The sequence below is a fragment of the Lithobates pipiens genome, unplaced genomic scaffold, assembly GCF_037356315.1.
Source record: "Lithobates pipiens isolate NorthernLeopardFrog02 unplaced genomic scaffold, aLitPip1_a1.2 Scaffold_18, whole genome shotgun sequence".
Classification (NCBI taxonomy): Eukaryota; Metazoa; Chordata; class Amphibia; order Anura; family Ranidae; genus Lithobates; species Lithobates pipiens.
In genome coordinates this window covers 38,475,151-38,491,269 of record NW_027507758.1, presented here as the reverse complement: position 1 = coordinate 38,491,269, position 16,119 = coordinate 38,475,151, and the positions used below count along the sequence as shown (strand labels likewise).

Sequence of the window (16,119 nt, the reverse complement as noted above, 5' to 3'; positions counted from 1 at the left end):
AGTGAACAGGACACAGCTTCCTCTTGGCATGAGGGAGCCAAAGAGTGCACATTGCTGTCCAGTGTGCACCATCACTGCTGCGTATTGGTGGGCTGAGCAGGATCCAAAGCACTAAGTTTGGGGGTGACACATCCAGAGCAGACAGTGGACTGATTTCTGTGTGTGGCCGGATGGTGTGCTGCAATATAACTTAGTTTGGTAAGCTGCTACTGTGGAAATGTATTACCTCTTGCTAGGGAGACTGAGCCCTTTAGGAACTGACCATACAGCCATCTAGTAGCCTTATTGTTGTCTGTAGGCTTAACTGGGACTATTCTCATGTGCACCTGGGCCCCAGCACTAGCCGGCTGAAGAGTTAGGACTAAAGACTGCCCCTTTACAGTTGCTGCACAGAGGCCTTCCCCTATTGCTAATGCTAAGAAGTACCTCTCAGGGGACACTTAGAAAAAGAGATTCCTTCCTTGTTAATGGACTATTGGAATGGCAACACAGACAAGTATGCTAGAAAATAATATAGAAAAGTACAAATCTTTATTACAATATAAAAGTTCATAAAAAAAAAATGTATTGGCCCGGTCATTAACCACTTACGAACTGCCCGCTGTCAAAACGTCACTTCCGCCCAATGCTCTTAACAGGACATTTTTTTTTTTGACCCCAGATCTCATATTTAAGAGATCCTGTCATGCTTTTTTTCTATTACAAGGGATGTTTACATTCCTTGTGATAGGAATAAAAGTGATCCTTTTTTTTTTAAAGAACAGTGTAAAAATCAAAAATCAAAAATAAAAGGTAAAATAAATAAGAAAAAAAAAATTTAAACGCGCCTCGTCCTGCTGAGCTCGTGTGCAGAAGCGAACGTATACACAAGCAGCATGAAAACTGTGTTAAAACCACACATGTGAGGTATCGCCATGATCTGTGAGTGAGAGCAATAATTCTATCCCTAGAACTTCTCTGTAACTCAAAGCATGCAACCTGTAGAATTTTTAAAACGTCGCCTATGAAGATTGTTAAGGGTAAAAGTTTGTTGCCATTCCACGAGTGAGCGCAACTTTAAAGCGTGACAATATAAAAAAAAATTAGCTAACTTTACTGTTGTCCTATTTTTTAATTAAAAAATGTTCCAAAAAAAGTGCGCTTGTTAGACCGCTGCGCAAATACGGTGTGACAAAAAGTATTACAACGAATGTCATTTTATTCTCTAGGGTGTTAGGAAAAAAAAAAAAATATATATATATATATATATATATATATATATATATATATATATATATATATGTGTATATATATATATATATATATATATATATATATATATATATATATATATATATGTATATATATGCATATATATGTATATATATATATATATATATATATATATATATATATATATATATATATATATGTATGTATATATATATATATATATATATATATATATGTATGTATATGTATATATATATATATATATATATATATGTGTGTGTGTGTATATATATATATATATATATATGTATATATATATATATATATATATATATATATATATATATATATATGTGTGTGTATTATATATATATATATATATATATATATATATATATATATATATATATATATATATGTGTGTGTATTTATATATATATATATATATATATATATATATATATATATATATATATATATATATATATATATATATATATATATATAAAATGTTTGGGGGTTCTAAGTAATTTTCTAGCAAAAAAAATGTTTTAAACTTGTAAACACCAAATCTCAGAAAGAGGCTCATTTCTTAAGTGGTTAAGGGGGCAAATGTTTCCGGGGCTGAAGTGGTTAAAGTGTTACTAAACCAACAAAAATGAAATCAGTCTGTATATGCAGTAAAGCAGGGGTCTCCAAACTGCGGCCCGGGGGCCAGACGTGGCCTTTTGCCAGCCTTAATGCGGCCCTTGGGGCACTATTCCTCCCACTGACACAAACAACGGGGCACTACGCCTCCTTCTCCTATTGACCACCAACCCTGAGGCCATATTTATTTTCACTGATGCTGGGCCCATGACATTTTCTGCCTCTGCTGGCCACAATCCGGCCCTCCTAAAGACTAAAGGACAATAAACTGGCCCCTTTGTTTGAAAAGTTTGGATACCCCTGCAGTAAAGCATGCTTGTTATACTCACTGTGGAACCAAAGGGGTTAATCCTCTGCATTGTGTAAAAAGGCTGTTTGATATTGTCTTCCCTGATCCTTCCATTTTTCTTGGAAGAGTGCATGTGATCAGCACAGGGCCAATCAGCACTGTCCAGACAGAGGGTCAGGGGTCCTGCAGCCTCATAGGACAGTCAGAGGAGAATTAAAACTCCTCCTATGAGCTTTAACCAGACACTGATAGAAGTCACAAGACTGCTATATACTGCTGGTGAGAAAAGGTATTTAGCAGTTTATATTTACTAAAATAATTGCATTTCCATGTTCTGTGGGAGACCAGATATAGTGAATGGCGGGTCCTGGGTTTAGTAACACTTTAATGGTAGAACTGAGTTGAACATTGATACTCGGCACATACTGCACACTGCGTCCGCCTAGTTAATGTGAAGGTGAAGCGCTCACTGGCTTGTATAACCTTTTGCACGCCGCCTGTCATCACTCACTAATAACATTGATGTGCAGAAAGTTGGCAAAGCTCTCCGTGAACAATATTAGCACATTTGTAAGGCAAGAAAAACAATATAAAAGTAACCAGTTCAGTAAGAAGGTCAGCATCACATTAGAAGCTTAATAAGGACATATTTTAGGCCAGAACAAAAGAAAGAGAAAATGGGAGAAATAGAGCAGTATAGTTTGATAAAAAAAAAAAAAAAAGGGATGGGAATTAGATTATTTTTATACATGACAGTCTTGGTGAAAAATTTGGTTAGGTCGTTGGCCTAAAACAAACCACAATCACAGAAAAAAAAAATGATAACCCAAGCTTTGGACATATAATGGAGTACAACCAGGGATTTTTTTCAGCGGGAACGTGGGGGAACGCAGTTCCGGCACCTCCAGCACTGAATGTATATAATAGCATGGGGTGTGCTGGAGGGTTTATTGATGTTGGCTGCTGGGGGATCTATTGTCACTGGTGGGGATCTGATTTTGTGTGAGTGTCTATTGTTGCTGACGGGGAATCTATTATTGCTGGGGGGTCTTATGTTGCTGGAAGGGATCTACTGTTGAGGGAGAAGTCTATTTTTACTGGCTGCTGGAGGATCTATTGATGCTGGCTGCTAGGAGATCTTTTGTTGCTGCTGCTTCTGGGGGGGGTCTAATGCTGCTTAATGTGGATGTTGCACTGTTGCTGCAGGGAATCTATTGTTGTTGGGGTGGAGTCCATTGTTGCTGGGGGAGTCTATTGTTGTGTGGGGATCTATTGCTGGGATTTTATTGTTGCTGGCTGCAGGGGATCTATTTTACTGCTTTTCTGTTTATCTTCAACATGTTCCAAATGATTTAGCACCACAAAATGATACTTGGTTCTGTATTCTCTAAATGGGGCAGTACGGGTAGGTGGGTAGAGGGCGGAATCAAGGTATGGTAGTCAGAGGTGGGTAGGGGGCAGAGACAAGGGGTGACTCCGACGGAGGGGAGTTCCTGCACCTATTCTCCAAGAAAAAAAGCCCTGAGTACAACTGTGAGTAGCCCAGCCGGCTCACACATAAAATTGCGTTCTTTGTGTAGCACCACCTCACCCATACAAGGCAGTTAAGAATCTCCAAGTGCCTCGAGGGGCTAACGTTTCAACACAGGGTTGGATCCTTAAAGCAGTAAACAGCAGACTGACAATGCTGCTATCCCAAGGTGCCCCCTGTGCTCCTTCATCCAGGGTGGAGGCGCTCTAATACAGGAGGTGTGTTACTGGCCAGATCACCAAGTAAGGGGAAAATGCCTAAAAAAGAAAATGAATGCAGCCTTCACATCTAAGGCGGGCAGGTGGTGGCTTTACCATTCTGACTGGAAGTCATATGAGGTCCTTCACAACGGGTGGCTCATGCACACCCCCGGGGTCACAATAGGTGGTGCGTGTGTCCCTTGGACGTGCCGTATGTCTGATCACAGTAAAGAGCCTAAATTGGCTCTTTACCATGTGATAGGCTGTGTCCCATCACAGCTGATCACAGTGTAAATAGCAAGTGCCATTTATTGGCATTTCTCTCCTTACGCTGACAGCACGTGAGGAGAGGAGAGCCGATAAGCCAGTGGAGATGCATTCATAAGGGTGCGCAGGCGCAGCTCGCTCTCTCCTGCTGCCCCTCAAGCGCCAATAGATTCATGCATTGCTGCATTAATCTATCTATGGCCGCTGCTGCCACCCCCATTCAGGCGCCTGGCCCCTTTTCGTGCACCGGGCACCTGAATTACAGTGGCAGGGATTTTTTTTTTTTAAAGCACCTGATTAGAGCCGTAAGCTATAATAGCCATCAAAAAAGGTGACCTGTGAGTGCCATTTAGGGCTAGAAAAGCGAATGAATATTCGCTTTCCTAACACTAAACTGCCTCTCCGCCAATCAGGTGCTCGGATCTGTTACCCATCACCTGATTGACTGAAATGACAGGCACTGTGATTGGACGCCTAGGCGTCCAATCATAGCAGAGGATGGGAAGAGAGGACAGAAGAAGACATTGAAGAGCTGTCCCACCGCCAACGAGACAGGGTAAGTACAGATGGTGGGCGGGGGCACACTGGAAGCATTTGATATGGCACAGTGGCTGCGTTTGATGGGCCACAATGAGGCTGCATTTGATGGGGCACAGTATCTGCATATGATGTGCACAGTGGCTGCATATGATGGGCACAGTGGCTGCATAAGATGGGCACAGTAGCTGTATTTGATGGGGCATAGTGGCAGCATTTGATGGCACAGTAGGAGCATTTGATATGGCACAATGGCTGCATTTGATGGGCACAGTGGCTGCGTTTAATGGGCACAGTGGCTGCATTTGATGGCACTGTGGTGGCAATTTATAGGCACAGTGGCTGCGATTGATGGTACAGTGAGGCTGCAATTGATGCCTTTTTTTTCAGAATTTTTCAGTTTGTTTGCGCCCCCCCCCCCCCCAAAAAAAATTTTGAGCACCAGCTGTCACTGCGATAAGCGGCTTTTCTCAGTGGGGACATCTGCACTGATAATCAGTGTCCTGATTAAAAAAAGAATGCTTGCTGTTGTCGATCCCAGATTCACTTAATACTTCTGGTATGTCAGTGTCCATGTTATGGGACTATGTGTGCACAGCTAGTAAGTATTTTATGGCTGAAAATATGACCTGTACGTTTTTAAGGTTCACCTGCCATTAAAGTGAATGGGGCACGTTCGCGGATCGCGAAACGTCCCGTCGGAAGTTCGTCCATCACTACTGGTGACCCCACAATAAGGATAAAACTTTTTCGCAGAAGGGAGTTTAACAAGACTCGTGGCCACTCATTAAAATTAGAAGAAAAGAGGTTTAACCTTAACCACTTCAGCCCCGGAGGATTTTGCTGGCTAAAGACCAGAGCACTTTTTGCATTCAGCACTGCACTGCTTTAACTGACAATTGCACGGTTGTGCGATGTGGCTCCCAAAAGTCCTTTTTTCCCCACAAATAGAGCTTTCTTTTGGGGGTATTTGATCACCTCTGTGTTTTTTATTTTTTGCACTATAAACAAAAAAGAGCAACAATTTTGAAAAAAACACATTATTTTTAACTTTTTGCTATAATAAATATCCTCAAAAAATATATAAAAAAAACATTTTTGTTCCCTCCGATACATATTCTTCCACATATTTTTGGTTAAAAAAATCACAATAAGCGTTTATTGATTGGTTTGCACAAAAGTTATAGCGTCTACAAAATAGGGGATCATTTTATGGCATTTTTATTATTATTTTTTTTACTAGTAATGGCGTTATTTTGTTACGACGGGACTACGTTCAGGCTAGTAGGCAATAGCTTTGGTCTAGGAATTTGATCTGAGCATGCGTGGCACTTTGTCCGATCAGAATTCTCTATAAACCATCGGACAAAGTCCGATCGGATCATGTTGTCGGAAAATTTTATAGCCCAGCTCTAAAACTTTGTCGGTCGGATATTCCGATGGAAACAGTCCGATGGAGCCCACACACGGTCAGATTATCCAACAACACAGTCAGATTGGACATTTTCAGTCGGAATGTCAGACCGTGTATACAAGGGCTTAGAGAAACACCTGAATGACCGCAACATACAGGGATATACAATGTAATACTGACATATAATCACGCACATAGGTTGGACTTGATGAACTCGTGTTTTTTTTAACCTCACCAACAATGTAACTATGTATCCATCTTAGATACAAAAGTTTGGACTTACCACTAAACCACAGACCAAAAAGAGGTATAGATATTATAGTTTGTTCACAACTGGAGCCCACAGTAGAAAAACCATGAATGACCAATCCTGTATAATCAGCTACTTTAAAGGGCTACCACAGAAGTCATATTAATGTAGACAAGGGGAAATTATTGGAAGGATAGATCCCAAATGCTGCACATCCAGCAAAGCCCAATTGTGTTTTTAGTAAGAGTAGCCTCAGGCCAAATTCTATCCAGGTCATGCCCCCAACACAATCCATCCCACCCAGCCATGACCTCCATGACTATGCTCCATGGACGTGGCGAAATGCATTGAAACCATGGGTGTGGCCTGGTCAGAGTTTAGCCTGAGGTGGCTTTTACTATAAACACCGTTGGGCTTTGCCTTTGGCATCTCTCCTTCCTGAATGTTTACATATTGCGCTCTCTTCCAGTCTGCGCTCCTTACTGAGAGTCACCAGACCTGGAAATATAAGAAAACTACAGCGGAACCCCCCCTAATTTTTTGGTGTTGGTTCACAAGGGGAATTTATTACCCCTAATTAAAAAAAGAAGAGAAAAAAAAGAAAAATATACAGAATATATGCAACCAGCTGGCTAATAAATATATTTTTATTGTAGGTTTCACTTTAAAAATACCAAACCCACATTAAAGGCACATAGGTTACCAATTAAAATCAACCCCCACCCCCAAATGATTCATAATTCCTTAAATATTAGGTGCATTTGAATATGCCACATAAATACTGTAAATAAAGTTATGATTTATAAATACAATAGGTAGACTGAGGATGGATCCGGTAACTTCCGTACTATGCTCTCCTCTCCAACACGGTTACCCATGGGAGATAGAGGAGGACCAATAGCGTGATATTGTTTTTAGTATAAAATGCCAAGATATAACAAAATGTTTGCTTACATTAGATGGTGCCTTGCCCCGGCACTAGGGATAGTCCACAATTAATGCTGGTGGAGCTCACGCTAGAAGATCGGCGTGCGTTTCACTCATGCTGCGAGACAAACTGGAAGCTCAGACCCAGAAGTGACATGACCGGAAGGCGTCTCAATTGTTTAGCTCCCCTTTAAACACATTTTACAATGGTAATATAATAATACCCATAGATGAATGATTTAATCATAGAGATATGTTACTTAGGTCATCAACAAGATCCATTGTAGAGTTGGAGCTTGAAGAGGTCCCAGGACTTCCAAGAGTGTCAGTGCCAGTAACTTAGTGGGTCATTGAATTTGGTATATACTGCTTTAGATCAGCATTCATAGCATGCATATATGCTGATTAATGTAAACAGGCTCAAGAGTGCACATTAGATCCACTTGCAATATGGTGCCAAAGACATGATACCAATGTAGATAATGAAAGTTCAGCACGGTGGAGTGGTAAAGCCAAAGTATGAATAATATATATAAATCTCTCAGGAGCTCTTGACAATTTAAGTATTTAAAAGTCTCCCATATACTGTAATGCCTCGTACACACGGTTAGAATTTCCGACGAGGAGTGTTCGATGTGAGCTTGTTGTCGGATGTTGTCGTGTGTGTATGCTCCATCGAAAATTTTTTAGAGCAGGTTCTTAAATTTTCCGCCAACTTCACTTTTTGTCGGAAAGTCCAATCGTGTGTACACAAGTTCGTCGCACAAAAGCTCACGCATGCTTCGGAATCAAGCAGAAGTAGAAGCACTGGCTATTGAACTTCCTTTTTCTCGGCTCGTCATACGTCTTGCACGTCACTGCATCCTTACGTTTGGAACTTCCGACAACATTTGTGTGACCGTGTGTATGCAAGACAAGTTTGAGCCAACATCCTTCGGGAAAAAAAATCCACGGTTTTGCTGTCGGAAATTCCGATTGTGTGTACGTGGCATAAGAGTAGTGGTGGTGTCTAATGACAGCCACCCCCCAGCAAGGTATATTCACTCATCTCTTTGCTCCAATGGAGGGGGGTTTCTGGATATAGGGGAGCATGTGGCCTCCCCAATGTGACAGTACTTTTCATGGAGGGGAGGAGTGACATCATCCACCCTACATAAGCTCAAGCTTCATATGGTGTTGGAGTCTACGTGGTTGGATGATGTTTTCCCACCCCTCCCCCCTTGGCATGGTCCCTATGCCCAACTGAATGGTCAAGTAATAGTGTTTTGTGTTATGGGTTAAAGTGGTGTAAACTCCCTTGTATGGTTCTTACCTATAGGGAAGCCTATAATAAGGCTTACCTGTAGGTACAGTAAATATCTCCTAAATGTGCAGGAGATATTTACTTTAGTTGCAGCCGGTGATGTCACCAGCACATGCGCACTGAAGAAAGCTGGTCCTTCAGAGCTGTGCCCCAAACAGTGACTGCCGCATGCATGCGAAGGAGCAACGTTATCGCCGAAGCCCGTGAACCCAGAAGGAAGACCGGGTGAAGATGGAAGCACCTTTAGCAGTGACAGCGCCCCGCAGGAGGGCTTAGTTTTCAGGTAAGTCTATCAGAATGATTTTTTATGACATTTATTTATTTATGCGGTTTGCTACCACTTCATGTGTAAGGGTTAAGTTAAGGGTTATGCCATATATTGTGTGAAGAGAAAACCAAACTAATGGCCCCAGCAGGTACAATACCTTTATACAGGGTAAACATAGAATAAGAAAGCAACAGCGCTTGTAAAAATCAACCAATACTACTACCAAATTTTTATGATGTGCATATTATAAACATCACCATGAAGGTAAACATCAATAAAACACAAAAAGTGCATAAAAGTCTGTTGTCTTTATTGATGATGGACTGTTGTCTTTATTGATGATGGACTGGTGTCTTTATTGATGATGGACTGTTGTCTTTATTGATGATGGACTGTTGTCTTTATTGATGATGGACTGGTGTCTTTATTGATGATGGACTGTTGTCTTTATTGATGATGGACTGGTGTCTTTATTGATGATGGACTGGTGTCTTTATTGATGATGAACTGGTGTCTTTATTGATGATGGACTGGCGTCTTTATTGATGATGGACCGGTGTCTTTATTGATGATGGACCGGTGTCTTTATTGATGATGGACCGGTGTCTTTATTGATGATGAACCGGTGTCTTTATTGATGATGGACTGGTGTCTTTATTGATGATAGACTAGTGTCTTTATTGATGATGGACTGGTGTCTTTATTGATGATGGACTGGTGTCTTTATTGATGATGGACTGGCGTCTTTATTGATGATGGACCGGTGTCTTTATTGATGATGGACCGGTGTCTTTATTGATGATGGACCGGTGTCTTTATTGATGATGAACCGGTGTCTTTATTGATGATGGACTGGTGTCTTTATTGATGATGGACTGGTGTCTTTATTGATGATGGACTGGTGTCTTTATTGATGATGGACTGGTGTCTTTATTGATGATGGACTGGCGTCTTTATTGATGATGGACCGGTGTCTTTATTGATGATGGACCGGTGTCTTTATTGATGATGGACCGGTGTCTTTATTGATGATGGACTGGTGTCTTTATTGATGATGGACTGGTGTCTTTATTGATGATGGACTGGCGTCTTTATTGATGATGGACCGGTGTCTTTATTGATGATGGACCGGTGTCTTTATTGATGATGGACTGGTGTCTTTATTGATGATGGACTGGTGTCTTTATTGATGATGGACTGGTGTCTTTATTGATGATGGACTGGCGTCTTTATTGATGATGGACCGGTGTCTTTATTGATGATGGACCGGTGTCTTTATTGATGATGGACCGGTGTCTTTATTGATGATGAACCGGTGTCTTTATTGATGATGGACTGGTGTCTTTATTGATGATAGACTAGTGTCTTTATTGATGATGAACTGGTGTCTTTATTGATGATGGACTGGTGTCTTTATTGATGATGGACTGGTGTCTTTATTGATGATGGACTGTTGTCTTTATTGATGATGGACTGTTGTCTGTATTGATGATGAACTGGTGTCTTTATTGATGATGGACTGGTGTCTTTATTGATGATGGACTGGTGTCTTTATTGATGATGGACTGTTGTCTTTATTGATGATGGACTGGTGTCTTTATTGATGATGGACTGTTGTCTTTATTGATGATGGACTGGTGTCTTTATTGATGATGGACTGTTGTCTTTATTGATGATGGACTGGTGTCTTTATTGATGATGGACTGTTGTCTGTATTGATGATGAACTGGTGTCTTTATTGATGATGGACTGGTGTCTTTATTGATGATGGACTGGTGTCTTTATTGATGATGGACTGGTGTCTTTATTGATGATGGACTGTTGTCTTTATTGATGATGGACTGGTGTCTTTATTGATGATGGACTGTTGTCTTTATTGATGATGGAATGGTGTCTTTATTGATGATGGACTGGTGTCTTTATTGATGATGGACTGGTGTCTTTATTGATGATGAACTGTTGTCTTTATTGATGATGGACTAGTGGCTTTATTCAACCTTACTAACTATGTAATCTCATGGCAATGTTTATATTATGCATATCATAATAATTTGGTAGTAGTATTGGTTGATTGTTTACAAGCGCTACACTGTTGTTTTCTTATTTTATGTAATATGATAAAACTTTTTTTTGACCAAACGAATGAGATTTTAGTAGACAATAAATAAACAAAATGTGCAGTGTGGTCAGTATATTTCCCCCAAAAAAATTAATGTTCAGTCCTTCAATATATTGAATTCTACTTTTTTTTTTTCTATCATCATTGATCAACTGTGTATTTTTACATGCATGCATTACCTCTATTCTGATAAAAGAGGACTTTATGGCTTCTAGAGCGGGTGTATCCTGTAGTCTCAATTTTTAAGATTATGAGATTTTTGCTATCTATAAAGTATTTATTTATCTTTAAATACATACATATTTGTAAGTTCTTGAAATCCAGAGAAGACACCATTTGGAATAACTGTAATTTTTGTGTAGACGATTCTTCTGTAAGAAATAAAAAATAAAAGAAAGGAAGACAAATTAAATCAGTGGTAAGAAAGGAAATATTATTTCAATTTAAAGGCTTTATTCACACTGGCATAGACATATTTTCTGAACACAGGTTCCTGCTGGCAGAGCTAGCAGAAGATCCTGCATAAAAAATGTGTCTAAAATGCTCACGGTTAGGTGAATTTAGACGCATACAATTCTCTTAATACCTTTATGGTGAAGATTTACTAAAACTGGGGCATTTGGAATCTGATACGGCTGTGCATGGTAGCCAATCAGCTTCTAACTTCAGCTTGCTCATATAAGCTTTGACAATATAACCTGGAAGCTGACTGGTTGGAGCTGCACCAGATTTGGCACCCTCCAGTTTTAGTAAATCTCCCCCAATGTGCAATGCCGAAAAATTAATTAGTTTTCGTAACTTTTTTTGGGTCCTTTGTTATGAGTGCAATTTGTAAATTAGAAAAAAAATGTAAATTCAAATAAATTAGAAAAATATCGTAAATTTGAAGAAAAAAAAACGGAAGTTCGGAAATTCGAAAAAAATTGGAAATTCTAAAAAATGTATTAAACACCAAATGCCACGTACACATGACCGGACTTTCCGGCAGACTAAGTCCGATGGTCTTCCCAACGGACTTTCGGCGGAGTTCTGATGGACCTTCTGAACAAACGGACTTGACGGATTCGAACGATTCTAAACAATTCTAAACAAATGGAACGGAACTAATTAATAATAAATACTAATAATAGTTTTTATTATTATTGTTATTTATTATTATTAATTTGTTATGTTGCATTAGTTTAGATGCGGCATTCGTTATTTCAGATAATTCGTAACTTCGGATAAATTCACATTCCTTACGTTCATTAACCACTTTAAGATCGAGCCTCTTTTTTAGATGTGGTGTTTACAAGTTTTGCTAGAAAATTACTTAGATCCCCCAAACATTATACATTTTTTTCTAACATCCTAGAGAATAAAATGGCGGTCGTTGCAGTACTTTCTGTCATACTATATTTGCGCACTTTTTTTAAATTAAAAAATAAGACAACAGTAAAGTTAGCCAAATACTTTTTGATATATTGTGAAAGATAATGTTACGCCGAGTAAATTGATACCCAGCATGTCATGCTTCAAAATTGCGCCTGCTTGTGGAATGGCGACAAACATTTACCTTAAAAATCTCCATAGGCGACATTTAAAAAATTCTACCGGTTGCATGTTTTGCGCTACAGAGGAGGTTTAGGGCTAGAATTATTGCTCTCGCTCTACCGATCGCATCGATTCCTCACATGTGTGGTTTGAACATCGTTTTCATATGTGGTTTTTATTTTTTGCGCTATAAACAAAAATATAGCGACAATTTTGAAAAAAACACATTATTTTTTACTTTTTGCTATAATAAATATCCCCCAAAAATATATAAAAAAGAAGTGGCGTAAATACCTGCAGATTCTGTGGCTATCTATGCCTGGATGTGAGTGCAAATACCTGTATTATACAGGTATCTGCACTCCTCTCCCCCCTGAAAAGTGGCAATTGTGGCACCGGAGGGGGGGAGGGTTCCGATGAGCGGAAGTTCCACTTTAGGGTGGAGTTCTGCTTTAAGTCCAATGTTTTCAAGAAATTCAAATGTTCACCATGCAGGCTTCCCTAGATTTGTGAAGACATCTTATTTCAAATGTATTTTATTTCTGTAGCAGCTTGTAAAGCTTATCTGAGAGGCTCCGATAATTCTTTATAGCAGATGTGTGCGTAGGGAGATTATTACATGTAACAATCCCTCCTACAAAGTCCAATGAAAAACATACATGAAAAGCCTACTGATTGTACAAGGTTTTGGTGTTTGCTTTGTTTTTGTTTAATATTCTCATCTATTGCATCTATTAAAGGTGAATGGAGCAAAGTGATTATCAGCTTGGCTGCCCAGCTTGGCTCATGCAAGGCCAACAAATTGCCTATAAGTCTGCTTTCTGTTTATCAAAAGTGTGCAAAAGTTCCTGGACGTAGTCAGCTATTTTTAACAAAAATGTGATGCCAAACCCAGCTGTCCAGAGGAATTCTGAAGCTCCCACTGACTTCTCCACCAATCCAGCTGGAGTTCAGTAAAGCATTGCCAATTTCCTGATAATCTTCTATCCATGTTATGGTCTCCCTCACTACTAAAAAAAGAACAACCCTATGGGGGATGCAAAGCAAATAGTAACATGTGTTTAAGGTTGTTTTGCTTATAATGTGAGAGTATTCCACCATGAATGTCCAGTTATAAACTAACATATACTATATACACCATATTACCAAAGGTATTGGGACACTCTGCTTTACACACACACATGAACTTTAATGGCATCCCAGTCTTAGTCCATAGGGTTCAATAATGAGTTGGCCCACCCTTTGCAGCTATAATGCCACGTACACACGACCGGACTTTCCGGCAGACTAGGTCTTCCTGACGGACTTTCGGAGGAGTTCAGACAGACTTTCCAAATGAACGGACTTGGCCACACACAACCACACTAGTCCGATGGATTCGAACGTGATGACGTACGACCGGACTAAAATAAGGAAGTTCATAGCCAGTAGCCAATAGCTGCCCTAGCGTCGGTTTTCATCTGTCGGACTAGCATACAGACGAACGGATTTCTCGATAGGAACTGGGTCCGGCGAAACATGTTCTATTTCTAAAGTCTGTCAGATTTTTGGACAGCAAAGGTCCGATGGTGCCCACACATGATCGAATTGTCCGAAAAAAATTTGTTCTGTCGGACCTTTGCTGACGAAAAGTCCAGTCGTGTGTACGCGGCATAACAGCTTCAACTCTTCTTGGAAGGCTGTCCACAAGGTTTAGGAGTGTGTCTATGGGAATGTTTGACCATTACTTCCAGAAGTGTATTTGTGAGGTCAGGCACTGATGTCTGATGAGAAGGCCTGGCTCGCAGTCTTCCCTCTAATTCATCAGGTGTTCTATTGGGTTGAGGTCAGGACTGATGGTGTGATGTTGTTTTTCAGGGGTTGGGTTTGGCCCCTTAGTTCCAGTGAAGGGAACTCTTAAGACGCCGGCATACCAAGACATTTTGAACAATTTCATGTGCCTAACTTTGTCTGAACAGTTTGGGGATGGTCCCTTCCTGTTCCAACATGACTGTGCACCAGTGCATGAAGCAATGTCCATAAAGACATGGATGAGCAGATTTGGGGTGCGGAGTCCTGATTTCAACCTGATAGAACACATTTGGGATGAATTAGAGCGGAGACTGCGAGCCAGGCCACATCAGTGCCTGACCTCACAAATGCGCTTCTGGAAAAATGGTCAAACATTCCCATAGACACACTCCTAAACCTTGTGGACAGCTTTCCCAGAAGAGTTGAAGCTGTTTTAGCTGCAAAAGGCGGGCCAACTCAATATCGAACCCTAGGAAGACTGGGATGCCATTGAAGTTCATGTGTGTGTGTAAAGGCAGGTGTCCCAATACTTTTGGTTAGATAGTATGTGTGTGTATATGTGTATATATATATATATATATATATATATATATATATATATATATATATATGCAAAGACATATTACCAAGTGTTATTTATTTTTTCAAACACTTTTTATTAAATATTAATATGTAACAAATGTGTCAGGAGACTAGCTGGTGGAAAATTGCCCATAGGTCTTGCACAGTGGGCAATTTTCAATGTGGCCGCCCCCCGCTTGTGCAGAAATCCACGCACACGTATTGGAGGCGAAAGTGTGAATGTATATTCGCATGACGCACATGCCAGCGCATGCATGCCAGACAGATCCTGGCGCCTTCTGGCCTTTAAAAGAGTGACTGTTGCACATGGACATTGCTGACTGGTCTTCAGCTTCCTGCTTCCTGTTCCCTTGTTTTGCTTGTGCTCATAGGTGTGCACACAGGGTGTGCCGGATGTGCATGGGCACACCCTAATCGCCTTATGAGCATTATGACTTTGTGTGCAGGCGGGGAGATGGGAAAGGTCTCCCTCTTATCGTCTCTGCCATAAGAGAAGTTGCTTACGCACTTCTTACTCGCTGCACCAGCAGGGAAATCAATGTGTTGGGGTCATATATATGTAAACATAAACACATGCATAATACAACAAGCTGCACACACCTATGCTTATACTTCTGATTGCCCGTAACCAACGAGGCTTGCCCTTGGATACTTCTTGTCTCTCTCCCGGCTCTGACCATTGAAATGTCACTTGAGACAGTCCTAAAGGGGGCATGTCAGGGAACAGACTGCACCATGCAGGAGAAACTAAAGTGGATCTTCACCCTGAAAATGAACTTCCCTCCTCTCCAACTCTGCTTCATTAACCACTTTTAGACCGGACCAATTTGCTGGTCAAAGACCAGACCACTTTTTGCGATTCGGCACTTTGTCACTTTAACTGACAATTGCGCGGTCGTGAGACGTGGCTCCCAAACAAAATTGACGTCCTTTTTTTCCCACAAATAGAGCTTTCTTTTGGTGGTATTTGATCACCCCTGCGGTTTTTATTTTTTGCGCTATAAACAAAAATAGAGCGACAATTTTGAAAAATACGCATTATTTTTTACTTTTTGTTATAATAAATATCCCCCAAAAATATATAAAAAAACATTTTTTCCCCTTCAGTTTAGGCCGATACGTATTCTTCTACATATTTTTGGTTAAAAAAATCGCAATAAGCGATTATTGATTGGTTTGCGCAAAAGTTATAGCGTTTACAAAATAGGGATAGTTTTATAGCATTTTTATTAATAATTTTTTATTATT

The 16,119-nt window shown here is 40.1% G+C and overlaps 1 protein-coding gene across 1 annotated transcript in view; it reads right to left on the bottom strand.

Moving 5' to 3' along the window:
- The window catches only part of FSHR (follicle stimulating hormone receptor), a 242,230-nt gene that overhangs the window by 169,425 nt on the left and 56,686 nt on the right, over nucleotides 1-16,119 (bottom strand). The window contains exon 2 of the mRNA XM_077485598.1: nucleotides 11,265-11,336. Within this exon, the coding sequence (XP_077341724.1) occupies nucleotides 11,265-11,336 (72 nt within the window). The remainder of the gene's footprint in view (nucleotides 1-11,264; nucleotides 11,337-16,119) is intronic.